This window comes from Erithacus rubecula (assembly GCF_903797595.1).
Source record: "Erithacus rubecula genome assembly, chromosome: 22".
NCBI lineage: Eukaryota > Metazoa > Chordata > Aves > Passeriformes > Muscicapidae > Erithacus > Erithacus rubecula.
Genome location: NC_136674.1, coordinates 5,586,835 through 5,614,544, shown reverse-complemented (window position 1 = coordinate 5,614,544; position 27,710 = coordinate 5,586,835). Strand labels below are relative to the sequence as shown.

At 47.6% G+C, this 27,710-nt stretch overlaps 2 protein-coding genes and 1 long non-coding RNA gene across 10 annotated transcripts in view; 2 read left to right on the top strand and 1 right to left on the bottom strand.

Moving 5' to 3' along the window:
- RFFL (ring finger and FYVE like domain containing E3 ubiquitin protein ligase) overlaps positions 1-2,711 on the top strand; it is a 35,596-nt gene extending 32,885 nt beyond the window's left edge. For 4 of the 8 annotated variants that reach the window (XM_079325038.1, XM_079325041.1, XM_079325039.1 and 1 more), the window contains one exon: positions 269-2,711. In XM_079325038.1, coding sequence (XP_079181164.1) covers positions 269-364 — 96 coding nt within the window. In that variant the 3' untranslated portion in view covers positions 365-2,711. The remainder of the gene's footprint in view (positions 1-268) is intronic. The other 4 variants (XM_079325034.1, XM_079325037.1, XM_079325035.1 and 1 more) reach the window with 1 other exon arrangement.
- A 169-nt stretch (positions 2,712-2,880) lies between these two features.
- On the bottom strand, positions 2,881-15,883 carry LIG3 (DNA ligase 3). Its single transcript, XM_079324970.1, has 20 exons — positions 15,742-15,883; positions 14,732-15,294; positions 14,450-14,566; positions 13,389-13,586; positions 12,851-13,002; positions 11,780-11,946; positions 11,065-11,142; positions 10,808-10,976; positions 10,070-10,225; positions 9,536-9,667; positions 8,673-8,752; positions 8,197-8,284; positions 7,295-7,372; positions 6,983-7,106; positions 6,503-6,645; positions 5,665-5,739; positions 4,997-5,143; positions 4,143-4,317; positions 3,445-3,536; positions 2,881-3,335 (listed from the first exon to the last, which is right to left on the bottom strand). The coding sequence occupies exons 2-20, from the start codon at positions 15,273-15,275 to the stop codon at positions 3,090-3,092; spliced, it is 2,961 nt and encodes a 986-aa protein (XP_079181096.1). The 5' UTR covers positions 15,276-15,294; positions 15,742-15,883; the 3' UTR covers positions 2,881-3,089.
- Positions 15,884-17,009: 1,126 nt separating this feature from the next.
- Positions 17,010-27,710, top strand: part of LOC306811389 — a 40,730-nt gene continuing 30,029 nt past the window's right edge. The window contains exon 1 of the long non-coding RNA XR_013776666.1: positions 17,010-17,493. This is a non-coding gene — a long non-coding RNA (uncharacterized lncRNA). The remainder of the gene's footprint in view (positions 17,494-27,710) is intronic.

The following is a 27,710-nucleotide window of genomic DNA, read 5'->3' as shown; positions in this document are numbered from 1 at the left end:
TGAGGTCATTTCCTCTTGTGCTGTTACTTGGGTAGAGACCCATGTTGCTTCATTTCCCTCATCACTGAGAATCTCAGTGGTATCTGTTTCCATCTCACTGTGGAAAAGCTAAAACTCCTGTTCCTTGCCAGCTGATGCAGCAGCCACGAGGGGAATTCCTTAGCAGCCCTCGTCCCTTTGGGAATCCCTTCAGCAGAGCCAACTGGGATGACACCAGCCCTGCACCCCTCCCAGTGTGTGACCCCTCTGTGCTCTCCTGTCCCCCCAGGTGCTGCAGGGCCCCCCAGCACCGAGGACAACCTGTGCAGGATCTGCATGGACGCTCCCACCGACTGCGTGCTGCTGGAGTGCGGGCACATGGTGACGTGCACCAAGTGCGGGAAGCGCATGAGCGAGTGCCCCATCTGCCGCCAGTACGTGATCCGCGCCGTGCACGTCTTCAGGACATAGGGGGCTCTGGCCTCGGGGGGCTGTGCCTTAAAGCCTCAGTGCTCTTAGGGAAAGGGCCACCATCCCTGCCACTAGTTACCGTGGAGATTAGCATGGACCCCGCTGCCAGGGAGGGAAGGAGGCGCCTGGGGAAAGCTGCTCTGCTCAAGCCGTGCCCCACTCTGCTCGTCCCACGTCGTGCTTTACACCGCAGTGCCTGGACTCCTGGGAGCTCATTGCCAGCAATCATCAGCCTCCTCCATGCCAGGAGAGTGTCAGCACAGATGGATGCCCAACTTCCTGCCAGGACGATCAGCTCCAGAGGCTTTGTATTTTCCTCTGAATAATAAAAGTGAACTGGGGTCTCAAAAAGTGTCCTTTGTTTTGCTGCTCAGGCTATGCCCAGCAACAACTTGATTTTTTTGAAGATTCAAATGTCACTGTGCTTGTTAATTTTACTTTTATTTTTTAATTTAATGTAAAATTGTTATGCTTGCAGGACAGGCAGACCGCCCCTGCTTTCCCTAATTCCAGCTTAGTGCAATTGTGGAAAAATGTGTAATTTTATATCAAGGTTGTCTTTGTGTTATTGAAAACTGTTGGGGAGGGAGGCTGGGAAGGCTCAGCCTTGCCCCGAGTGCTGGGTTTTTGTTTCTGTGCCACAGAGTTTGATTTTGTTGACTTTGACTGAAGAGCTCGTGCCAGAGGTGGGGCTCAAACTGAACTGTCCTCCCTTGCTGAGGGAGTTACCAATCCAAGGCTTGAGTCTTCCCCAGGGTTTAGTGAGGAAAGCACAGAGCTGCAGAGTAGTGAGGACTCCACTGCTACACAATCATATTTAAGTACAGCTGACTTTTTCTTTTTTTAGAAGGGAATCATGGAAGAAAGCCTTTGTCTCCCTTGCAGCCATGAGGATTCTCCAGTGCAGATCAGCACCCCACCTCCCCAGGGCTCAGTTTTACAGTTCTGTTACCTTCCACTGCTTATCAAAAGCAGTTTTGTCCTTTCTGCTGGCAAGGGTGGGGAGAGGCTGTGGCCTGATGCCTGGCAGCTCTCCTGGGCACTGTGTTCAGCTGGAAGAGACTTGCTGGAGAGCTCTGGCAGTTCTAGCTGGAGGTGATTGGAACTGCTGCCCTAAATGTCCATCAGTGTGGCTTGTGGCCTCACTCCAGGGCAGAGCCCCCTGTGCAGCTTTCCTGGCTGCTCTGGGGAGGGGGTGGCTCTGTGCTCCAGCCTGGCTGCCTGCAGGGAACAGCACAAAGCCAGAGGGACTCTGCAGTGAGGCCCCTCCCAGCTCCTGGGCACTCCGGTGCAGCTGCAGAGCTCCTGTGCAGTGGGAAATGTCAGCAGCACATGCACCCTGTGAGTATGAACAGGGACAGCTCCAGGGCAGGGAGTGCAGGGGCTTTGCTCTGGAGCTGCAGCCAAATCAGCTCCTGAGATGAGAAATCTGTGGCTCAGGAAGAACAGGAGAGCCATGGATTTCTCACTGGGGTGGTCTCAGAACTCCAGAAAACTTCACTAACTCAGCAGTGTGAGTTCTACCTCTGCCCCAGGTCAGGCTGCTCTTTAATCTTTGATGGAAGGTTGAACAGATCCAGCATGAGAACAAACTGAACAAGTCAGTGGATCAGGACAGAAAAAAGGGCAGGTAAGAATTGACTGTTTGCTCTGGAGAGGGCACAGGGACCTTGAGGAGCTGCAGGGATCCACAAAGTGCAGAACAGCCTCATGTAGGAAATTCACTGTGAAAATTCATGTTGTCATATTTTTCAATAACTCAGGGCTGGGGGAATTTAGCAGGAAGATGATTCCCCTATGGATAGGTGTATTTTTTCCTTGTAGAGGGTAGGCTTATTTCCTACAGCAGTTTAACAAAGCTGCAGATCAATGCCTGAAATTTTAGGCATGAGAAGATCCACCCACCCTGTGACTCCAAAATGTGCTTTGTGAAGGGAAGACTCTTCTTTCTTCCCTTGTAAAAAATGGATTCTCTACTTATGGATACAAGTGAGTTGTTTTTAAAGGAAAATCAAAACCTGGAGGAAACTGATTAATGATCCAAAGGAATATAATGTTCTGAACTAATAAAGTAAATGGAAATATTTATGTGGTTTATGTACACTGTACATTGTTTAAAGATTTTAAAAGTTAATATTCTACTTGAAAGGGCATGTTATTCACTCTTAAATCCTCTGGTACTATGACAATTAAACTTACTAGTTTTGGTACAGAAGTTTGGTTTATAATTTTATAATAAAGTTGAAATGTGATTTAGTTAACTTTGTTTCTGACTCTGTTACAAGCAGAGATCCTACAGCTTCTGCCAAAAATTGGGATTCCAGGTGCTTATCTGGACAACACAAATGACCTTGGCACCACAGCCAAGAATCCTACGGAGCTGCTGGTCTGTCCTCCAGAAAAACTGGAAAATAAGTCCTGACAGTAAAGGAGAAGCTGCTTCAGTTTTATTTATCTATAAAAATACCCAAAAACTTTAAAAACCCAAGGAGACTAAACCAGCACCCAGATCAGGGCTGTGGTTTACAGTGTGGGATTCAGCAGTGCCATTTCTTCAGAAACTCCTGGAATTCATTCCCCGGGGTTGCTCTGGCTCTCTGCCTCTCCTCGAGGGGCGTTTCCCGTGTCTCCCCTGGCTCCTAGCACGGCGCCACCAGCCGGCGCTTGCGGATGCACTCCCAGATCCAGCGGGGCGTGACGCGCACGGCGCCGGGGCTGTCCCCGATGTCCCCGATGTCCCCGATGACGTGCGTGGCCGAGGCCGTCTCCAACTCTTCCACCAGGTCCCCGTCGAAGGCGATGAAGTAGCGGCGGATTCGGGCAAAGTCCTTCACCGAGGGCGCCAGGTACAGCTTCACCCCCGTGAAAATGTCCAGCAGCGGTTGCTGAGGGGAAGGAGAGGCAGAGCTCGGGCAAAACCTTCCTTGGAATGGAAATGAACAGACAAACGGCTCCCCCACCCCGCCCTGGGGGCTGCCTGGCCCCTGACTGTACCTTCTTGCCATTGTCCTCCAGCTCGGATGCTTTTCTCTTCTCCCCTCGTTTCTCCTCGGATTTCTCAGGGGATGCAATGACTTCTTTGCTCTCTAAAAACAAAAATTTGGCTCGTGCACATGCTCTGTCCCAGTAGTGGTTGTGTATTCATGTTGGGGGACAGAGTAAGAAGCAGAAGGGAAAGGTTTCCTCTCCTTTTTCTGGACAATCCATCAGTTACTGTTACTAGTGAGACACATTTTTCTGCAGGAAATGGTGTGGGGCAGCCTCCTGCTGCCATCTACCCTCCATACTGTCAGCTCTCTGTGGAACTGCTCAGCAATCTGCTTCATTTCCAGCCCAGTTCACCTGGAAATCACCTACAGCCACGTGTCCCTTTACACTCAGGAATTCCATCCAAATCAAATCAAACACTGGCTCATGGCAAACAGCCTCTAACCAAAGGGCTGTGACCTGCAGAAATGGGAGCAGTGAACACCAACCTCAACAGCATCATCAGAGCTGTTCCCATCCATCTTTTCTCAATTCCAGGACATCTCAGAGCTCTGCTACTCAATTCATACTGAGCCAAACCAAGATCTGAACAGCTTTGCCCATTATCCCTGAGATCCACGTGAAAGGTGGGATCATCAAGCTTCTGACAGCCAGGCACAGAGGACACAGCCCCAGGCTCCTTCCTGGAAGCACCATCATCTTACCTTCTGCCTTCTGGGCTTTTGCAGGTGATTTGCTTGGGGGACTCTTAATACTGCTGTGAGGTGTGGAAGACCTGGAATTCCCATCATTCTCTCCACTGCTGCCAGCTGTGGACTCGTCTTCCTCCCCAGCTGTAACACTGAAATCAGCTTTCTCCTTGGAGAGCTGGTACAGCTCCTGCCCAGCAGAAACAGCACTGGTCATGTCTGGCACTGCACATGAAGATATCATCTGCTGCTGGCCCATTCAGTCCCACTGTGTGACTGATAAAATTCCATCATCCCACTGGGAGATGCTCCAGCCAGGGAAGCAGCCAAGCCTTTCCTACCCAGAGAAAAACTGAGATTTTGGACACCAAGGTACCTTCTTTCCACTGGATTCCAGAGGAAAGCCAGACCTTTCCACATCATCCCTGCACCTTCAGAGGAAACTGCACCTTCTCCAGGAGCACTGCTCCAGCTGAACCACATCTGCCCCTGCAGGAGGATGCAGCCACCATTGAATGGGACTGCTGCCAGCACCCTGACTGACTGACGGGTGTCAGCTTGGATTCTGACTCTGGCAGGGTTTGGGATTGTTCTTTGTAATACTGTATTTCTATTTTAATTTTCCTAGTAAAGAACTGTTATTCCTAATTCCCATATCTTTGCCTGAGAGCCCCTTAATTTCCAAATTATAATAATTTGGAGGGAGGGGATTTTCATTCTCCATGTCAAAGAGAAGCTTCTGCCTTTATTGGCAGACACCTGTGCTGCAAACCAGGATGGAGAAGTGGAAGGTGGCAGCACGGGCACAGGGGCTCCCAGTGCACACTCTGCTGTGTCCCTGGAGCCCAGCTGGTGGCAGGGTGACCCACCTTGAGCTGCTGCAGGTTGGTGGCACTCTGCCAGTCCTTGTCGTGGCGGATGCGGGTGCAGCGCGGGAAGCGGATGGAGATGCCGTCGGCAGTGTGCGCCTCGGCGCGCGAGAACTCGGCCCCGGTGATCTCCCACACTGGGGCTTTCTGGACAGCCAGGAAACCACGTCAGCCTCAGCAGCCTGCCCAATTCCCCACCCCAGCACAGTGCCACAGACACAAACTGGCCACCTTCCTTGGAAAAACCTTCTTCACTAAGCCAAAACCTTTTTACTAACACAAAGTGCCAATTTCTACCTTCTCCCTCAGGCATACACAGCATACTGACACATTCCCTACTGTTGCTGTTTCAACCCAAATTTGTTTTGTGTTTCAACCCTTTTAAGTCAGATTTCTCAAATCTCAAATTTAAAGTAAGCTCACTTCTGGAAGGGATTTAATGCACAAGAATATTTCCCAAAACTGCTGCAGGTGTGATTTCTTCATGAAGCTCTTAGCCTCAAATGCACCTGCAAGATTGAGAGATAAAAACTTGTGCTTAATTTCCCATTCCAAGTATGAAGATTCATTTTGTAACAGAGACAACTTCTAAGTTGTCTTTCTAAAGGATTGATAGAAGACTGCAGAATAAGGGCTGGGAAATGCTAAATGATTATGAGAACACTTACCTTTGGATCTGGGACAATGAAGTCTGGGTAGTAGATTTTGTTAATTTTTAGCCACCTTGGAATTTTACTAGGATCCTATTAATTAAAAGCACAAAATTAAAATCACTGACACTTATCATCACATACAAACCTAATTCTAGAATAGAAACTGCTGAAACACAACCTAGAAGTAGATCAGCATAGAGGTTTTACATTGCCTTTGCATGGGTGGAACTTGCACTGATCTGCAGGCATTTCTCTTATCTAGAAAATCACAAATATTGCCTGAAGCACAGCCCTCCACTCCTGTCACTGTGTGTGTGAAACAAGAACAGTTGCTCCAATTGTGATTATGTAAAACTACCTGTATTTTTTAAGATTCTAAAACCTTGATGTAAATAGCCTTCAGGATGTCAAGGTAATATTAAAATTCAGCTGTTTATTTGTCCAGTGTTGAAAAGCAAGGTAAGTCACTCACAGAAATCTGAACTCCAAGCCCAGGTTATGGAGCCACCAGACCTGAGTCTGACTCAGCACTTCCCTCCCACAGCCCCATCTAGTGACTGTCTTTGCCAATCACAACATGCCCAAAAATCCTGATAAAAAATTGCTATCTTCCCAACAAAACTATGTCCTAGCAGGAAACAGATGGTGCCTGGTTTCCCACTCAGTGTCTGGGTACAGAGGCCAGGCAGTGCCTCCTCCAGGAGCTGGCTGCTCTGACACCTCACTTGTGTCAAGTGCTTGATGTGCTTTAACTCTGAGTCACTCCTGGCAGGGCACTTCCACCCTGCAGTGAAGCAGCACCTGAAGGGCAGCTGAGCCCTTTGCTGAGCATCCCTTGGCTCCCCTCTCTCACCTTGCTGATCTTCACCATGTCCAGCTCTGTCTGCAGACGTGCCAGGGTGGCGTCATCGTGGCCACCAGAGCACTTGGTCACTGTGCACCACTTCTCACTCTTGGGGTCGTAGCAGCCCATGAGGAAGATGGACATCATCCCACCTGCACAGGGACAGCAGGGGTCACACCCTCCACAGGACAAGCCACAGCTTCTCAGAGCCTAAACCCTTCTGTATCTTTGGGGATAGGGGACTGGGCTTGTGGTGGCTGCAGGGCCACTCACAAAGCTGAACCAGAGCCCCTGCACTGTGCAACAACCCAGCCCAACTCCTCCAGCTCTGCTGTGCCACCCAACCCACAGCACAGCCACAGCAGGGACATGATGGGCTGCAGCAGGCAATCCCTGCTCCAGCCTCCCACATTCTGCAGGCCTGGAACAGAAATCCTTGGCAGCTCCTTGAACAGACAGATGTCTGACTGAAGGCAGCTGCAGACCTACCTTTACTGCCCTGTCCATAGAAAGCCCCCAGCACCACCAGGTCAGCTGTGTCAGCCATTGCCCCCTCGTTGAGATAATCCTTCTTCACCTTCAGCCAGTGGCGCTTCCCTGGTTCGTAATTCCCCTGTGCAAAGGAAGGCAGAGCCCCCTCAGAGACCCCCTCCTCAGACAGCCCAGCAGGAGGAGCAGCATGAGAGGAACCCAGAGATGTTTCTAGAATGCTCAGAGTGTGATTCTGTCTCAGAGCTGGCTCTGTCCACTGTCATTCCCAAATTCCCAGCTCACAGCAGTACAGAGTGAATGGGAACTTGCCTTTAAATCTTTCAGCACCAGCCCTTCCAGCCCCTCCCGGATGACTCTGGTGATCATGTCTGCCAGATCTGAAGCTTTCTGCAAAGGAAAGGGATCATGGTTAGCTCAGGACTGTAAAAAGGGCTGAGGTCTTCAGGCTTTTTATTTGGAGCAGTGGTGCACTAAACCCAAAGCACCTGCAGAGGGAGGAACAGGTAATTTCATAATACTTTCCCAAGGAGAATCCTGTACATGTTCTCTTTGCTGCACACCAGTGACTAAGCTGGGAATATGTGTCCAGAACAGAAGGTTTGTCTGGCTAAAAACTAACCCTCAGGTGTGGCTGTCCCACTGGCTGTGTCCCACTATGTCCCATGTCAGATCTGCTCAGCCAGCACTCCCAGCTTCCTTCTCCATGCAACTGCCTTGGGACCTATGAACCTTTTTCTTCCACCAAAGCCAAGGTGCCACAGAAATCAGCAGCAATGGGGGAAAATAATGGGACATCAGGCTTCTGCATAATAAAAATCCCAGCATGCTGCTGCCAAAATGCAGGTTTTAGCAGCCAGAATGTCTCAGAGCTGTGTGACACTTGAAGTTTGGGAAGTGGCACAGTCTGGCTCCCTTCAATCACAGCTCTGCACTGCACAGCACAGACTGACAACAGGATTTAGCTCCTTCTAACAGGGTCAGAGTGAGAATGGCTAGAAAATCATTAACATGCCAGAAAACCTGAGGTATGCAAGTCAGGATTATACTGAAGGGAGTTGAGGGCCAGGAAAAGATGGGACTACAGTGTTGGCTCAAGAAGTCTTGCACACAGAGCAGAAGGAGAACCATTTTGCCAGGTGAATTTGCAGAGTTAATCATAAAAAAGCCAAGTGGAGGAGCAGGTTAGGGGTGGGGGGGCAGACTGGACTCACTGTGACATGTTTCATCTCTGAGAAGAGGATCCTGTTGGGGATCTCCACCATGTTGTCGTGGAGGAACTTGCGGCGCTCGCACAGGGGCCTAGAGCAGGGCAGGGACAGTGAGGGACAAGCAGCAACCCCAACAGCAACACTGAACAAAGCTCTTGGAGCCATTGAATGGTTCATCCCAGGGAGCTCCAGACAGGACAACTAGTTGTTGTTTTCCTCCAGGAAGTGATAAAAAGGAAATCCCAGTGTTACCAGTGTGTTTAGAGGATGTGACACGAGCAGCTGGGATGCAGCTAATCCCAGCACTGGAGAGCAAGAGGAGCTCCACAGGGAAACTCCTTGGCACAGCAAGGTCCCTCCCACACTGCCCTGGTTTCCCCAGTGTGACAGCCCAGCTGAACTGGTCTGTCTGCATTAGTGGGCTCTTCCAGGCAGCTCATGCTGGGAAAGCAGCCCAGGCCTCTCCCCTGCACACACACCTGTCCATCAGGCTGACATTGTTGAAGTAGATGCAGTCAAACACAAACAGGCAAACGTTGGCATCCTGGAAAGCAGCTTTCTGAAATACAATTAACACAATTCTGCAGTCACAGCAAACAGTTTTAGCAGAGTAATATAAGGATGGATTTTTATCTCTGTAATATTTTAAGTATGACAAGCTCATGCTTCTTCTAAAAGAAGCATTCTGAGAATTAAGATTTACACTGAATGTGTCCAAGCACAAGCTTAGAAAATAAAAAAAGTTCATTTCCTAGGAATGGGAAATAATGCTAAAAATATTAATGGCTTTGGGCAATGCAACATCTGTCACTACTGTTGCAAAAAATCCACCACATTTCCACAGACAGCAGATTAATGGCTACTTTTAACTTAAGCACTTATAGTTTAATTTTCATTTTCCTGTCCTCTCCTTCACCCCTATTCAGTCTAGACACAAGCACTACATAACACTTACATGGAATAATCACTGCATCCCTGTGCCCTCCCAGGCTGCCATACACTGCTCAAGCCATGAGAAACAATGACAGAACTGCAAGACTTTCAAAACATTTTTTTTTATATTATTGTAATATTAATTGAGAGTTAGTATTTTAATATTAATATCTTGAGACTAAGTTCTGTTAATGTGCTGACAGTGATCAATGGTTAATATCAAATCTACTGTACTAGAGCAGTAGTGTTTCAATATCAGCCTTCTCAATATTACTTTTTTTCCCAGGTGCTCTAACAAGTACCAGAGCTCTGAAATTATCCTGTAATAACAGATTGTGCTTAAATCAGCAGAGCAACAGCCTTCAAATACTCACAAAAAAAAATATTTCTTTTTTTTTTTTTTTTTTACCTTGTGCACACCAAGAGTCCCAAAAGGAAGTGGCTTGCCAGTTTTATTATCAATCAAGAGAACTTCTGAATCCAGGATCATACTCTGCCCACCAGGGAAAGCCTGGGGGATGAAATCCTTAAAATGGGCTACCTTGGGAAAAGAAAAAAAGAAAAAAATCTGACTGAAGAGAGGGATTCACTCCAGTGCAGGTGTTTGTTCCACAAGTGTCTGAGACACATGTGGCACATCTGCACTTCTATGGTATCCACAGCAGTCTACAAATAGATAAATGAGGCTTTAATAAACAGAACTAAATCACCCAACTGGCACCAAGGCTCCCAAAATGCAGTGCATAGAGAGGATTCTACAGCACACAGATGAAATCTAATTTCAAACTCTTAATGTGCATCAGAATGAAATGATGACAGTTGTAAGTGCTGCTTCTACACATCCTACAGAGTCTACAAGAGCAGGAATCCACCTTGTCTGTAGGAGGAGACTGTTGGGAATGCAGTGCAGGAGCTGGCACAAGGGGGGGTGCCCAGTGCTTACTTTGTGTGGGAGCACAGGCTTGAGGCTCCTGCTGAAGTAGCTGAAGTGATCCCCGTTCTTGTGCACCTGCACGCGCTCGCCGTCGTACTTGATCTCGGCGTACATCCCGTTGGGACACTTCTTCATGGCATACTCGATGGACTTGCAGGCCTCAGCCTGGGGACACAGGGACAAACACTCAGGTGGCACATGGAAAATAAAGCTTCTCTTACCCAAGGGCATGAATGAGCTAAAATAAACCCCCTTGTAGAGCTTTTTGTCCAAATCTTTGTTAGCGAGTCCAAGTTTTCCTTAATTATTCACTTACTTAGAACCATCTGCATATGCCCAGATAATTACAGCTTTTCAGTGCTTATCCCCTCCAAATGCTTTAAAATGTGCACTGTGCCTTCTGTAGGAGTGTGCTCAGCCCAGAAGTAAATATTTAACTTTGCTTTGTTCACACAAAAAGCCAGTCTTATTCAAATCTCTAATCCACTGGAAAGCTTACACTTATTTCCAGAGAAAGGATCAACTTCTGCAATGACAGCAAACAAAAGACTGAGAGGAAGGTTTTAGCTTAGCAGTGGCACTGAAGGTGCAGGTACTGAGAACACTGAATAATTGGCCTGGTGCTTTCTAAATTGTCATTAAACAACACTGAGCCTTGCACAGAGCACAGGCACTGCCCTGGCTCCTGACCCTCCCACCTGGGGGTCTCTGCTCTGATCCTGGCTGCCAGCAGGGGACCCAACCTACCAGCATGGGCTGCACTGGGGTCATGAGTGAGGCCTGCACACTCAGGGTCTTCTTCAGCCCTGGCACCTTCTCAGACTCCTGCTGGTTCTGCAGCACCCGTTCAACCACGTCCTGCAGGTTCCTGGAGGCCTTGAAGGCCTCGTAGGCATTGGGATCCAGAGCATCCAGCCTGCATTGAGAGAGGGGGAGCACTGATCAGCCTCAGCTCTGCTGCTGCTGCCTCAGGAAATGAGCATTTCTGGGATCCTGTCACTTACACGTGCTTTGCTCCAGCATTCATTTTCAAGTCATGTTTAATTAGCCTGATGATGCACTTCAGGTCGTTGCCTGTACACCTGGAAAAGAGAAGATTCAGCAAAGGTGTGAACTCAACTTGCCAGCTGAAAAGAAGAAACTCATCCAGGTCTCTTTAAAAAAAGGCAAAAAACTTCCCTTTGCAGAGGATTTAAACAAAACTGAGGACACATGTTAATAGTGACACCTCAGAGACACAATGGAATATCCAAAAGGCTTTCAGCATCTTTATGCCAACATTAACTCTGCCTCAGTGTTGATGAACCTTCCAAAATTTACTTAACTAATGCATCAAGAGAAACTGATGGGAAAATCCTCAGCCTCAGATCAGCACAAACTGAGCCAGACCAACAATCTTAGTCTAAATTATTTGAAGGCTTTTCCCAACATACTTAAGGATAGAAATTTAATTAACAGCTAAACACCATTAGGGTATTATTGCAAATCACTTGTTTGATTGACATGTCCTGACAGGCAGGGACAATCTCTCATTTATGGCATGAACAAGAGCCATAAATGTTCTCCACTGCTGTCAAGGTGTCTCAATCACACCACTAACAGCAGCTTACAGATGCTAATTAAGCTCAGTGGCTCATGATTAATTTTTCACCTATTCCAGCTTGTAGAGAACCACCCCAGTGTTTGAGCAAACCCTGAGAGACTGATTCCTTCCCTCACCTGCGACTGATCTGCTGCAGGACACTCTGCTGGTCATCCTCCTTGGTGAGCTTGGAGAGCTGGATGAGGAATTCATCCACCTCCTGGATGGTCAGGAGGCTCTTGGCTGCTGGAGGACACGTCTTGCTCTGCTCGAAGAAGATCCGTACGGTCTCGGAAACATCTCCCTGTCTCCAAAAACAAAACCAGGGTGTGGATGAGAGGCATGGCCAGAGAATGGGGGTGCCACTGGGGATTCTGTGTGCCTCCAGAGAGGATAAAGGACAGGAGTGATGCTGCAATTGTTGCATGAAGAAACTGGAATCAAACACTTAAGGAAGCTGCCACAAAACATAAAGGTGCTCAGCTGTTTAATTTGCCAAGAAAGGTAATTAAGAGTACCAGCATCATCTCATGGCTCTATTTTTCACTGCTGCAGCACAAACCCTTTATTTCCTCAGGATGAATCCACTTGTAAATCCAAGGATGTGGGACAGGCTGGTGATGTCACTAGAAGGCAGTACACAGCAAGGCAATGAACAGAAGTGAAAGAATTACCTTTATTATCTAATTCACCCCTTTTCTGCACCTTGCAGTGAATCAGAGGGTGCACAGTCAATCACCATCTCCTGTGCACAGGGACTCAATGCACAACTGAGCACTTGCAATTGTAGCAGCTTAATTGTATCAACCAACTGCAGCTGCCAGTGACAGCTCTGTTAATTGAATCCCAGGTTTTGATATGTGATGGTACAAAAACAATAATATAAATCAGTTCTGTAGGAATGTGGCAGACAAAGGAGTTTAGACAAACAGATGCAGCCCCACCTCACCTAGATAATTTTAGTCTTGCTTTCTCAAGCTTTGCCAGGTGAATTCTTATCCTGCTTTCTGTTCAAACATGATTTTCTACAGGTTCCAGATGGCAGAAAATGCTATGAAAACTGCTAAAGCCAAGGAAAACCAAAATAAATCACCAGCTCCCATTCTAACAGTTGAGCTAAGGAGTAAAAAAACCTTAACCATTACAGAATTTCCATAAGCAAAGGGCTGAGCAGCAGAAATTAAGAGAGAGCTGCTGTGTGCACTCACCTGCTCCAGGTCCCGGACCATTTCTTCCTGGTTGCAGTTAAAAATTCTGCTGAACAGCTTTACAATCTGCTTATCATTCAAGTTGTAAACTATTTTAATGACACCTGGTAACAGCATCTTTATGGTCAGGTATACATCACCATGAAAACCATCTGGGGAAACAGAAAAAAATAAAAAAAGCACATTACATCTGTGAGGATTTATTTTCATGCCCAGGCTTTGGTTGGTTGTGTCCATTTGCCTAACCCACAGATAAAACCCACAGCTGGGGCTTGGAATTCTTAGGGGAAACAGCCACAATTTGTATCTAAATCTGATCTCAGCACTAAATTTGGCACCGACAACACCTGAGTGAGACATTTTTGTCTGAATTTGCTATTTAAAGAGTTCACTTTTCAAAGATCACCTCCAGCTCAGAAATCACCACAGCACTAGGCTGGCACCAGGGAACAATCACATTTTAATGTCACCTTTCCTTCTGAGAGCAGACTTTGAAGCTGATTGTGAGAGGGCTGAGAATTGCAAGCTGGAGCCATACCTCCTGCAGATCCCTTCCTGAGGAAGTCCTGGATGATCTGAGTTTTGACATTGTAGCTGGGTTTCTCAGCCACCATGGCACAGAGCTTGCGGAACTCGCGCAGCAGGCAGTCCTTGTGCTTGGGGTCACACCTGGCTGCAGACAGGCTGGGCTGCTGGGCTGAGTTTGCAGGGGCATCTTCTGAATTCTTTGGTTTGGCTGCATCAAACACATCACAAGTTGTTTTTATAACAACGTGGAGTCAGTGTTGAGATTACCTCTGCCTGGCAAGCTGGGAACAATCCCAGTGTGCTGGCAAAGCTTCAGAGCTAAAATTTATGGCTTTTATAAAAACCTTCCAACTATTTTTACCCTTCACATTACACCAGAATTTCCTAGATCTTAACTCTACCAGAGAAATACGACTAAATCATGGTGAAAATTAATTTCTCCTTCCAGATGCTGCTGTTCTATTTATTTTTTTCTACTTTATAAACTACTGCCTTTCACAGCAAGATGTTTACCTAAAGTAATTTCTAAAATGGGGGAATGTGTCCCCACCCCTTTTGTCTCCTAACACCAATCCCCTACAGGAGGTGATGTCTGCCTGTGTTGTGGCTCTGGGCAGTCTGGAGCTCCAGGTGGGTGTCAGGTCAGTCAGAGCTCACACATGGACTGTCCTGTTGGCAGCTGCTCCTCAGGACAAGTTTTCCTTCTCATGAACACAACTAAGAATCCCTCAGTGTTTTTTTCCAGATTTTGAGCTTCACAGGGGATAACTTCACCCTATGCTCTCAATTTGACAGGAATGAAGCAATGGATGCAGGGAGATGGAGTCAGCCTGACAATGTGAGTCACAGCAGAACCTTTGTTTCCTTGGGAAATCTGGAAATTCATGCATCTTTCAAGATATTCTTTCAACTGACAGTCTAAGAAAGCACTGACAGCTTTTGAAAAACCAGAATTAAAACCCCGAAAATCTACTACAGATAAAAACCTACTGATCTGAGCCAAGCTAAAACATCTCTTGATGTTGTGATTGAAAGAAACTGTTTTCCCAGAACCAGTTTCTTAATTCTTACCAGTGAATCCAGAGAATTTTTTTGGTGGATCTTTTGTGGTCAGCTGTCCTGTAGCAGTGAGTTTTGCCTGCACTATCACCTTTTTCTTCGGGGTACCTCCAGTCTTAGCATTGGCTTCTGGAAAGCAGAAAGGTTGAAAGAGGCAGTCAGGAATAATCTCATACATCCCTCACCATATTATGTAGCTTCAAAGCAAAAAGTCTTAAAATAAATGGGAATGGGAGAAGAAAAAAACCTGGATTTTTTTCAGATAACAAAAGTTAGAAGAATACATGACCTCACCTGAGATGTGCTTGTTGATTATTTCTTTGTCCTCATCCTGCAGCTCTTCCCACCCCTCCAAGTCTGTGATGTCTTCGATTTTCTTGGTGGTGGCCCGGGCCTTGTCCAGCTTCTCAAAGATGCACTTGACATGGTACCACTCCTTCATGTCCCCCCCGGACTCGGTGAAAGGGTTGGGAACGATCTTCCCAATGCGAACCATCCCCTTCACGATCTTCTCCTTGCACTTCTTGCAGCCCGCGGTGCCTCGCTTGGCATAGTCCACACAGTAGCGCTGCTCTGCCATGTCCTCTGCAGCCGTGCAGGCCGAGCGCAGCCAGGTGCCCAAAAGCAGGGAGAGAGGAAAAGCGGCGGCAGCACGGCGCTGCTTTGGGGATGGCACGGAGACAGGCTGGAGCAGCAGCTGGCACCAGCAAGCGGGGCCGAGCCCGGCAGAGCAGGACAGCGCTCTGGGCACGGGGAGCTGCGGGCGAGGGCAGCACAGCGCGGTGCCCCTGCCGAGAGCGCGGGCAGCGTGTGACAGCGCCCGGCCGCCCGTGGGCATCCAGTCCGTGCAGAGAGCGCTGCGAGAGACAGAGCGGACACTGAGCACCCTCAGCGGGCCCAGCCCTCAGCCCCCGGCCCGGCACCTGCTCCGCAGCGGCCGCCATGGCCCTCACAGCGCGGCCCCTCACAGCCCCCTCCCCGCCCTGCTGCCCCTCACAGCCCCCTCCCCGCCCCGTCACCCCACAGCGCGGCCCCTCACAGTCCCCTCCCCGCTCCGCCACCCCACAGCGCGGCCCCTCACAGCCCCCTCCCCGCTCCGCCACCCCACAGCGCGGCCCCTCACAGCCCCCTCCCCGCCCTGCGGCCCCTCACAGCCCCCTCCCCGCCCTGCGGCCCCTCACAGCCCCCTCCCCGCTCCCAGGCCCTCTCCCGTCCCTTCTGCCCCAGCCTCGCCCCGAGGCCGCTTTCCCGCCCTGCCCGCCCCGGCCCAACCACAGGCCCCAGGCCGGCTCTCCGCCGCTCACCGAGCTCCTCACGGTGCCGCCATCCCGCTCCCCGCTCCGTCCGGGCCCCCGGGCCCCCCCCAGCCCCTCAGGCCGGGGCCGCCACCTCGGCCGCCAGCGGGACACGAGCGCGCCCGCCCGGCTTCCGTAGAGCCGCACGCGCGCGCGCGCCGCGCCAGGCCCCGCCCGTTCCGGCACGAACACCCGCCAGGCGCTCGGGCACGCCCAGGCCGCGCCCCCTCGGCCCGTCTCGCCCCGCCCCCAGCACGCGCCGGGAGCGTTTTCCCGCCTCGGGCGCGGCTGAGGCGGCAGCGGGACTCCGGGACCAGGGCGGGTCCGAGTCCTGAGGCGGCGCTCGGACCAAGCCCGTGGGCGGGGTGGGTCCCCGACCGGGACATGAGGTGGCACGGAGTCCAGAGTCCGTGCCCTAAGGCGCCACCGGGACAGCCCCTGGGGCAGTGGAGGGTTTATGCCCTGTGGTAGCAGCTGGTCTGAACACTGAGGCAATGGAGGGTCTCTGCCCTCAGCGGTACCAGCTGTGCCCTGAGGTGATGGCTGTCCCCATCACATGGATGACACAGGGCACCCCGTGTGTTTCTCCCTGAGGTGATGGTGTATTCCTGACCTCCCAAAATTGGCTTTTCCAGAGCACTCCAGCAAGCTGGGGCAGGTGTGAGGGCATGCCCTATTCCTGGCTGCACCACACTGGCTCGCTGAGAGTGCAGTGCTGCACTGGCACAGCTCTGAGGTGCTGTTGGATCAGCTGGCTACAGAAATGGCCATAGAAACTCCAAGAGTTCTCACACCGTGTTTGTGCAGAGCCTTATGAAGCTGCCCCTTCAGGAGTGCTGTGCCGTGTTGGTGCAGCTTTGAGGTGCTGCCATGTCACCTGGGCCCTCAGGACCTGCACAGCCTGCAGTGCTGCTCTGTAACTCCTGAAGCTGCCCCTCACTCCCTGTTTGGGTGGGTTTGAGGTGCTGCTGTATCACCCCGGGCTCCTGAGCACAGCCCTTCATCCCACTACAGGTAACACACACTGCAGTCCAGCTGTTGGCTCTCCTGTTCCTCTGATGGAAATGCTGCTGTGCTGTGCCAGGAGGCTGCTGAGGAGGCTGGAACAGACACAGCACACAGCTCCTCTGGATTCCTGCCTCCTTCCATGGAAAGGATGCTGTGTGGGTTGACATGGCCAAGTCTTTGACCTGCTTTGCTGTACCTCAAAGGCAGAGTGTGAGACATAAGGTACAGGATTTGCTTCCCCAGCCATATATCTGTCTTTTTGCTGGTTGCAAAGCAAACTACAGACATTCTTCCTCTTCTTCTTAAACAAACCACACTGTTGGAGCTGGGAGTGAGGGTAACAACTATGCCTGGTCACAAAAGTGGGTTGAAGTCTGTTACAGGCATTTCTAATCACTGGGATCTGGCTGTGAACAGACAGTCTGCATCCATCTGCAATATTTTACATAACAATATTTGCTCTCAGACAATGCATTCAATCCATGATCTCAAGATTGAAATGCACCTTCCTGCCCCTCATGGTTCAGAAGTGGAGGAAAGCCCAAAACCAAAGACAGAAACAAACTCCCCCTACCAAATCCAACTGGGAGCTTTGAGTCACAGAAAAGGAATTGCAGAAGAATTCAGAGAGCTCTTCCTGCTATGGACTTTATGTGGAAGGCACCCAGACCATCACCACGCTCCAGAGTTTTGGCTGAGTGCATTCAGCTCCAAGACCACGCATTTGGCAGACCTGGATTAAAATTTTAATATGTGAGTATAATGTGATTTGATTTTTTAGTCGTTCAGATTGCTTTGAGAAATGGTTTACAGAACCAGCAGTAACTGGCTGCAACACTGGGATTTTAGAGGGGAAGAAAACAATGAAACCCAGCTAAGGATGAGATGTTCAGATGTGATGTGAGAATGTGCAGAGTTCAGAGGGAGCTTGCTGGGAGCAAGAGTTCATGCCCCATGGTGAGAGCTCTCATTCACTGTGAGCCTGTGAGGAAAGGCAAGGGCTGCACACATTATCAGGTTTAAATAAGGCAGCTGAGCAAGCTGGCAGTGGTGCGACCTGCTTCCCTAACTCTGAATAGTAGAGAAACATTTCAGAGGCCTCAGTGGGGGTGAGATGAATTGCTCCTGGCTCTTTTCAGCCTGGAGGGGGTTTGGATGGCAGCAGGGACAGGTGAGGGGAGTAGGAGCTGCCCCTCTGCAGAGTGCTGCAGGGGCTGGAGATTGATGACCCAGCAGTGCGAGATGCAGCGAGCACAGGCAGGTGGCAGAAGGCTGCCACGAGAAACTGGGAGTTTGAGATCAATTTCCTCTCTGAGAAACACACACAACTGCTGTTTGGTTGTTCTGGAGAGGCCTGGGAAAAACAGCAGAGCTGGTGCACTCTTAATGCCAGCTCTCCTCCTCTTGAGCAGGAGATGGAGACTCTGCAGCCTGGAGCATTAATTTTGCTGATTTTCTACTGTGACTCCAAAGGAGCTGGTGGAAAGTTGAAACTTGTTTCTTCATAGAATCACAGAATGGTTTGGGTTGGAAAGAACTTTAAAGCTGATCCAGTTCCACCCCCTGCCATGGGCAGGGACACCTTCCACTGTCCCAGGTTGCTCCAAGCCCTGTCCAACCCAGCCTGGAATGCTCCCAGGGATCCAGGGGCAGCCACAGCTTCTCTGGGTACCCTGTGCCAGGGCCTCCTCACCTCACAGGGAACAATTTCTTCCCAATATCAAATATAAATCTACCCTCTTTCAGTTTAATCTTGTCTTTTTTTGTGGCCAACAGCTCTGAGATGGCATTAAGAAATGATAAGATTTCAAGTGGCCCATCAGGCCCTGATTTTGGTCACTGCTCCTAAATGTTCCCTTGCAAGGGAACATTTCTTCCCCTGAGATTGCAATGTGCATCCACTGTTCTTATTGTGAGTGGGAAGGTTTGTGTGCAAGGGGAAGAATTCAAATTACTTTGGGTTTTAGAGTCTTATTGGAACCAACTCCTCCAACTCCCCCTTTGGCTGCATGTACCTTCAAACAATATATCCAGTGAATATATCCACAAAACCACAGGACACTGAGTTCACTGAGAGAAAACCAGGAGATTTGCATAGGATCAGGGAGAAATCACTGCTGGAGTCTCCCTTGGTAGCAAATACTGGAATTTCTGAGCAGAGCCTCTTAACATAATGTGCTCTCTATGTAAAAGGCAGCAGTAACAGAGCAGTAGAGAGGTTCCCAGAAAAGCAGAACTCTGTTTTAAGTAGTTTATTCCACTAATACCAGGAAGATAATGCCCAAAAAGTCAGATTTGAATGTTTAAGTCTGTCCTTGCTTCAGCCAAGTGGCCATAAGGAGTTCTGTCAGGAGTTAAAATATATATAACAGCAAAATAATGGTCTCAAGTTTTGCTTTTAGTGTTTTTTTCTCAGTGCTAGAAGCAAAAATCCTATATTAGCTTCATCTTAAACTAGGGTTGAAAATAGTTAATATAAAAAGATTCACCTTGTCCACATCTTCTAGGGATATCTTAAATTAATGGAATTGGAACTAAAATTAAAGTTTCCTTGCAAGACTTCTGTCAGAGTTATATTCCAATGAATCCAATCTTCTTGGTATTGAGAAAATGTCTGGAATCTCACTAAAATCAAATAAAAGGAGGGAGATATTTAGAATTTTAATAACCCCAATGAACAACTATATCTCTCTCTGTGGCTGCTAAAGAAGATACTGAATCTGTACATGTGGTTTATTAAAATACAAGTGATAAGAGAAATGGAAAAGATTATAGGAAACAGACATATATACATGAAATACATTTGGCAAGAAGGGGAGGCATGTCAGTTAAATAACAGATCAAGAAGCCATGTAAGATGGATTTGTGGAGCTCAGTGTTAGTCACTTATTTGCATTTATGTTTGTTGGGAAGTCTGATTTCAGGGAGGGCTTGGAAAGGAAAAGCTGCATGGTCCAGTCTGAAGGGATTTGGAGTGTTTTGGTGGGAGAAGGGGCTTGTAGGGATTTCTTCTGCCTTCTGTGGGGGTGAAAAGTGGAAGGTGGCTGTAACAGGAATGAAATCTCTTACAAGCCTCTTTCTGCTCCCTCTGTTTGGTGAGGAGAGGGGAGAATATAATCTGTTGTCAATTTAAAAAATAATTTGCTGTTCTTCAGTTCCCATTTTCTTCTTAGCTTTTCCTGGAACTGCAACAGGGGCTGGATGTGATCTAAGGTGGAACACTGAAAATTGGAGGAAATCTCAGAGGAGAAGCTGTTCCCTGCTGCAGGGCATGGACCAGGTGTTCCCAAAGAGGTTTTTCCTTCCCTCCTGTTCCCTTCTCCAGGGCTCTGCCTGTGATTCAGTGCCTGTGACACAGGGCCATGGAACTCCTCTGCATCCCTGCTCCCATTGCAGTGACATCCCTGCCTAGGGCAGTGACAAAAAGATGACAATGAATGTGGTATTATCCTAAAATTGGTCTAAGCAGCCCTCTCTGGAGGAGACAGTTTTGGAATGTGAACTTTGTCCTTTAATCCAAACACAGCAAAAGTCTGTCTCTGCCCTCCCTCTCACATCTCAGCTGTCTTTTTGAGGGAAAATTTTGACATTTGGTACATGGACATTAGAGATATCCAAGTGCAGGAAAACAAATGGGAAATTTGTCATTTCTAGTGCAGATTGCCCAAAGAGTCATTTAACAGCCACCAAAATAAAAATGTGTCAGAGATTTCCAAAGGCACTGAGGAGATGCTCATGCTCATTTGCTATTAATACTAATGAGAAGTGAGTGTCCAAATCACTTGGACAGGTTTTGGAAAATCTCAGCTAGATAATGTGTCTTCCTGGAGGAAATTACATTTGACAGGAGGCTTCTGATGCAGGGAGAAGGGCATTGGAGGCCATGCTCTGAACCCATTCTATTTCAGTTCAGAAATCTGCCAAACGTGTGTTAGACACAGAGCTGGTACCTCCACTGCTATTCTGCTGGCACCTAATAAAATATCCTTTATTTTCCTGCTTGCTGAATATGCTGTTAAATTAGATAGAGGTATTTGCAAGGTGAATGACAAGTGTAATTGGCTATAAATGCTCCATTTAGAGAGATTGCAAACTATGTTTAAGTTACACCCAAGTGCACCTGTACTTGAGATGCAAAGTCATTCAGCTCCCACAGCACCTTCATTATAACCATACTTCATCCTCCCACACAAATAGATTCTGAGGAAAATAATTTCTCCCCAAATGTACATCTGCTGCGAATTATCTTGGCATCATTACACATGCCAGGGTAGTGAACACAAATCTCATCCTCTGGGGTGGTGCTGATTGAAAGATGACACCTAATTTTGGAAAACAGAGGAAATCTAAAATAAAAACTTGGCAGATTTTTTTGGGGGGAGTTTGTTTCAGAGCATTTCCCAAATTAATTTGTCATTTCTGCTTGCTGGGAGAAGACTTCTTTCAAAATTTTAATTGAAAGATTTAGCTTTGAATACTTTAGAATGAAATTGAAACCACAGTTGATTTTTTTAAACTGACCTTGTCAGGCAATGAGTATTGCTAAAAGCAGAGATCATTATGATGCCATTCTTTGAGACATCCAAAATAATTTCAGAAAATCATCAATGTTTTCAAGACAGACTATAAAATGTTTTGTTATTTTGGAAAGTCTTCAAGGCTACTGATTAAAAGGCTATTTTTGAATGCAAACAACATTTTAATAAAACACTTTCAGTCCTGCAAAGGAACACTTGTGACCAGGAAGATAATGGTGCAATTAACCGGTTCCTACCTTGCATTGTCCCCTCGGATCTGGGCTTGCTTGTGGGGTGCAAATCACTGTTTATTCTCTTAACAACCAGGAATCCTGCAGGCTTCAAATTCCCCATTTCTCTTCTCTGTTTGTTCCTTGTTCTAAGTGGCAGCTGGATATGGCTGCAGAGCAGACAGGGCCGAGCAGCTTTAACTTCTTTTTGTGTCCCAGAGAATCTCTGTTCTTCGGTACAAAGCACTCCCAGGTTGCTGTGCACTTTCCCCGGCTTCTTTCAAGCCACATCTGTCATATCTGCACTCCACAGCTGCTCTGGCCTGGTGTCACACATCCAGAGTGAAATGAAAGAAACTCCTCAACAAATCCAATATCGGTTGTGCCCTGCTGCCTGCGGTGTGGGGCTGAGCTGTGCCTGATTGCAGATCTAATCTCACCCTGATACCTGAGGAGCAATAACCACACTGCTCCATTTGGTCCTGCCCAGGGAAGCTGAGGGATCTCTTTAGCTAAATGAAATATTAGCTAAATGAAATATTAGCACTTGGACTTTCCACAGCCCAAGGCCATGTTTTGGGAGGCAAATGGAAATTCAGTTCCAAGGTGACTTCTGCAGACCCCAGCTCGTGGCCTGGGCTCTTCAGCACACTCAGGAGTTGTCATGTCTGGGTTTTAACAGAGCTCAGGAGGCACAGACAAACCTCTGCTTGGAGGGAAATTCTGCTTTTTAATGTCACAGGACCTTTCTTACTTTAGTGCTAAACTGTGTTATTTCTCTTTGAATCTTCCCTGAAGTAGTTCTGTGATGTTCCCCATTGCTGCGCTGAGGGCTGGAAGTGTAATTAGTGACTTGTATGACTCCCAAAAGCTGCAGTCTAAACCTTAATCCAACCTACACGTTCATCACCCTGCCACATCACTTGAAAGCACTTATGATCAAGGAACTGCAATTCTCTGAGCCAGTTCCACATTGGAGATGACTTTTATTGGGGAGATGGGATGTTAAAAAAAAATTAAACCAGTCCTCATTAGAAACTGGGGACATAAAAGTCTCCAGAGCCAGACTGAGAGTGCCACTGCAGAGCTGTTTATGCAGCTATTTATGCAGGGAATAGTTCCCCTGGGATGGGCTATTTGCTGTTTATTCTGCCCAAAACCCCCACACCAGTGCTGGCACCAGGGGCTTGGCTTCCTGCAGGAGTGAGTCCTAATGATGGCAAAGTGCTGCCTTTCCCTCTCTGGAGGGTGCAGGGGTTGTCACAATGCCTCTGTCTCACTCCTGTCGCCCCGGGGCATGGGAAATGGGATATAAACAAAGCCAAAGCAATGCAGAACCTCTGACCTATCTGCAAATGTTTCTTCTGGGGCTATTTGTTTCTGTAATTCCTCAGAGCCCGTTGGGGAGAGGCCGATTTATTGCTGCCTGGGATATCTTATCCCTGTCCTTTCAGTGAAATGGAGCTTCTTTTTCCTTCTGAAGGGTTTTGTGGATGAACTGAGGAGCTGCCACTCGATTCTGTGTGTCCCCAGCCAAATCACTCCACATTCACTTTGTTGCTGTCAGAACCACCAGGTCCTTCCCTGCAGGGGACAAGTCAGGGCCCAGCCTGTCCCTGTCCATGGGGTGCAGCTATTCCAAGTGAAGGGACTTTGCTGAACTCAGGAGTTTCCTGGTGACCCCCTTTTCCAGAGAATTGAGGCTCCTCAGCAAATCCCAGGCTTCCCTTCCCTTCCCTTCCCTTCCCTTCCCTTCCCTTCCCTTCCCTATGTCCCCCTTCATTAATCCAAATCTGGAATCTCATTGAAATGCACATGAGTGAAAACAGCAGGACTTTGAAACAAATACGTGTGAAAGAGCTTTTGTGCTGGTGGTGTTTTGGGGAAAGCCCCTGGGTGTGCACCATCCCCATCACACACAGAGTCACGTTTCCTGTCTGAGCAGGTGCTCAAAACACCCACCTGCTGCAGGTGGATTAACCCAATTAACCCAATTAAGGGCCTCATGCTGTTCTGAGCACTGCAAGCAGCTCTGCTGGATCTTTGCCTGGGCAGGGAGGGGGTGGCTGTGCTCAGGGTCAGAACTGGGAGTTCTGTTCCTGAAGAGTTTGCCCCTTAGGGTGGGAATGCTGAGTAGTGCTGTTGTAGCACCATGCCTGTCTCATCAGTGAATTTTCTCTAGGCCAGCTCTAATTGCCTTACCAAATCAGGATCTTTCCCTCCTCACTTCCAGGGGTATTTTTAAACTAGTTAGTAAGTCAGTGCTATGCCAGGACCTCTGAAAAGCTCTTGGCTTGGCAAGTCTAAAGGGAAGGGGGATGGGATCTGCCTTGGGAAGGGGCTGACAGCTGCTCTGAGGTGCTTACATCTATTCCACACTAATGAAAGTTTCTTATCTGACTGAACTGCAACTTTGCTTAACTGCTGTCCTCTTTTAAAAACCTATGTGTTAAATTACTGTGAGACAATAGTGCCTAAAAGGCACTCCCCTAACCTTAGTTTCTTCACTAAATTGGATGAATCTAGTGGCATGTCTCTGAGAAACAAATCTTTTTTAAGCCTGCACTCTATTCTTCTTAACCTCTCTGCCCTAAACAATTTCTGAGACAAGATGAATGCCAGCCTGTGATGATCACTGTACATATATTCCACTTAAGCATTCACTTGGCTGATAGCCTGGAATAAGTCACTGTTGGGGGTTAAACAACTTCTGGGGCTATAGATGGGACCTCATTATGCAAAGTGAGGAGAGTTATCGCTGGAAGCAGCTCAGGTGGAGCTGCTGTGTTCACTCCACTGAAAGTACAAGAGCTGAGGTTACCTGGTGTTGGAACCTCTCAGCTGAAATCTGAAACAAGTGGGGTGACCTCCCTCCCACGGAGAACTGCCACACTTTGTCTTGGTTTTGCTAATTTAGGATACCATTTTCTGCTAGGAGATGTAGGAAAGGAAGGTTTCCACTCCCTGTAAGGATTATGTCCTTTCCTTGAGGTGCTTTGAATTGCAAATGCTACCTTAAATCTGGTCAGGACTAAGGCACTGCTGAGAGCCAGACTAAGGCTTTGACAAACCTTTCAGATCAGAGGCTTCCCATTTGAATTTTAGATGTGCCCAAGGCTCTGGAGCACCAGAAGGCAGTGCCTAAACAGGTGAGGTGAACAATCCTGCCTTGGTGCTTCTCTGGGATAACCAGCATGGCTGTTTCCCTAGGAGTGTGTTCCTGAAGTGATCTCCACCTCCCAGTGTACTCCATTACCTGCTATAATTGAACCAGGCTGGGACATTCCCACCTCCATTAGGAGTGCTCTGAGCTGAAACTTTATTTGGATTCATACCAGGATCCAGGGTCTCAGCAGGCCCTGCTATGGGCTGTCAACAAAGACTTGGTTGGGAGATAATAGAACCAAGAAAATCAAACACAGTTTGAATCTATAAATTAATTTAATAATCTTACTAGATTTATTTTTTTTTGTGATAGGAAAATGATTTCTCTAAGAAGATAAAAAGTATGTCTAGCCAAGTTTATCCTCAAGTGGTACTGGGAGAGAAATCTGGATTGTTGGTTTGGACTTGCACAGTGAGGGGGAGCTGCTTTGTCGTGTTCAAAGAACCACAAAATAATGAAAGGTTCTAAACTTTTATGCTGCAAACTTAAATGTCTGTGTCCTAGAAAAATCACTAAACCAAGTAATTTTTTTTTTTTTTTTGGACCCATTTGGAATGCTGAGGTCTACAGGCTGGATTTAGAAATCTCAGTGAAATGCATAAAGTCAGCTTAGATTAAGAATTGAACTCACCTGTACTGCAAGCTTAGAGTTGGCTGGGATGAATAATGACATGATTGGATCACTCTTCCCACACAACAAATGACACTCATGTCTCTGCTTGGAATTCAAAGTGGAATAGGAAACTTTAGAAAAGGAAAAAAGGAAAAAAGGAAAAAAGGAAACTTTTTAAGCTAAGCTTTGGTCTGCTCTGACTCTCTGCATTTCTCTGTGAGCTGTCTTCCTTCTGAATTCATTTGAATTCCCACTAGATCTCCAGCCTGCTGGGGTTATGGCATCCTGGGCTTGTTTGCAGATACCCACATCTTCATGGGGAGCCTGTGTTGTAGTTACTGTGTTGGGATGCTCCTTCCTCCTCTGCATGCAGAACCAGCCCTGAAAAGCCATTGACCAAATGCTTCCAAACAGTGCCAGGTTCTCTCAGGACTGGTACCAAGCAGAATGTCACTGTGTGCTCAGGGCTTTGTGCATAAACATGCTGAACTGCAGGATGGAAATGGAGGATTAATTCACTGATGGGTTGCTCACTCCCTGCATGCAAATGGAGAGTGGAGGGTGCTGCTGTGGAATGTCAGGGATCCTTCCCTACAAACCTCCCAGTGACTCTGCTGCTGGTGAAGTGGCTGCCAGGGCTGTTCTGTTTCCCAGCCCCAATGGGATCCTCCTGCAAGTCGTCCCCAGCCTGTCCTTTTTGCTTCAGGGCAAAAACCTGTTTGATCAAGGTGTCCTTAACCCCTTCAGCCCCCTACAGAGGTTGCAACCTGCTTCTTACTGCATAACTTAAATCATCGAGTTGTTCTTGCAAACTGTTCCCCCATTTCACTTTAATACTTCAAAGAATTACTAGACCTTGTAATATTGATCTATTCACTTCCAATCCTTTTACAGCTGCCTATATAATTTCTGATCCTTAAATCTGACAACTGTGTCCCCAGGATGACTGTTCCTAATGTTTAAATGATTGCTACCTTCCATCAAAACAATCTAGCATTAAAACTGGAAATACAGTGCACAAGCAGTAAAATAGTGTGTCTATGGATTAATTTCTGACTACCTTCTCAGTATAAAACCAATGTTTGGAATATAACTTGATTTTAAGCTAAAAGTAGATCAAAGCTCTCTAAGCACCAACAAGAAATCACCTGGAAATAGTGCAGCTACAAGGAAAAGTGCCCAAATTTTGTACATTTCATGTATCTGAAACTGCATTGAAAGAATTATTTCAGAAAGAAGGGGGGGGGGTTTATGCTTTTATGTAGATATCAAAGACAGAGGATTCCAAGAGTGCTAGAAACAGCAATTAATGCACCAGGTCTTTCAGTAATGCCATTTCCTCTCTGTTGAGCAATACAGTGTTTAAACATTATTTTTATTTTTTTAGTGGATTTGTGTTTCCATGCTAAAGCATTGCATATAATTTGGGGATACAGCTCCTTATAAATGCAAAGAAAATTTCCCAGCCCCTCTCCTGCCTGCTTTGCACACCACCAAAGAAACTACTAATGCAATTTTAATTTATAGCTTTACCTTTTCCTCAAGCTCTGGGACAAAGATTCCCTAAAGTGCTTTAGAACAGAGGTCAGGCTGAATTTCTAAGAGAGCTGTGAGGAGTTTCTGCTCTGTGATATAAACCCCAAGCTCTCCATCTCCACAGCTAACCCAGCTGGGAAGCTGCTGCTTGGGGAGCAGGGTAATGTGCACATCACATCTTCATAGGAGTGGGAGATGCTTTGGCCAGCCAAATTCCCAATTTCCCCTCTGTTGCCATGTCCTTTCCTGCAGAAAAGGGAGGTGCACTGCAGGGGAGGTGCCTCAAACAACAACCAGAGCTGTTTGCCAGGATAAGGAGCCCTGTGCTCCACGTGAAACTCTTACAGCCTCTCTCCCTGGATCTATTAAGAGCTGCAGCCTTGGCCAGCACACTTCCCAGAGCTTCTGGCTTTTGGCTTGACATGTTTGTCCATTTCTTTGTTAGCTCACAGTGCAGAGACGCCCTGATCCAGCCTTGGCTGTTTGCTCAGGCTTCTCAGAGCAAATGTCAAGTGGCTTGGAACTGGCTGTCTTTTAAGTATTGGTAAAACAGGCATGAAAATCGAATGCAGCAGCTTTTGAATCTGAGCAACTTCCTTAGTATGAGCTTCTTAATTTCAGTGCTGTGAGGCAGGTGCTTTTTAGCAGTGTTCCTGTTTAGCTGCTAGTCAAATCTCCAGACAGTTCTGTGATAAATACCTGCCAGTCCTGCATCTATCATCCCAAATGTGCTTGGATTGTTTGCTTGTGCAGATGGAGCGTGTTGGGTGTTTGCATTTGGTTCAGACCACGTGTTACCTGCCTGATGCTTATATTCTATGCAAAGAAATGAGATTTGAGCCATTTGTATTTCCATGGTACCTTCTCTCAATTCCTTATTTTCCTCTGTCTTTTCTATCCAAGATGCA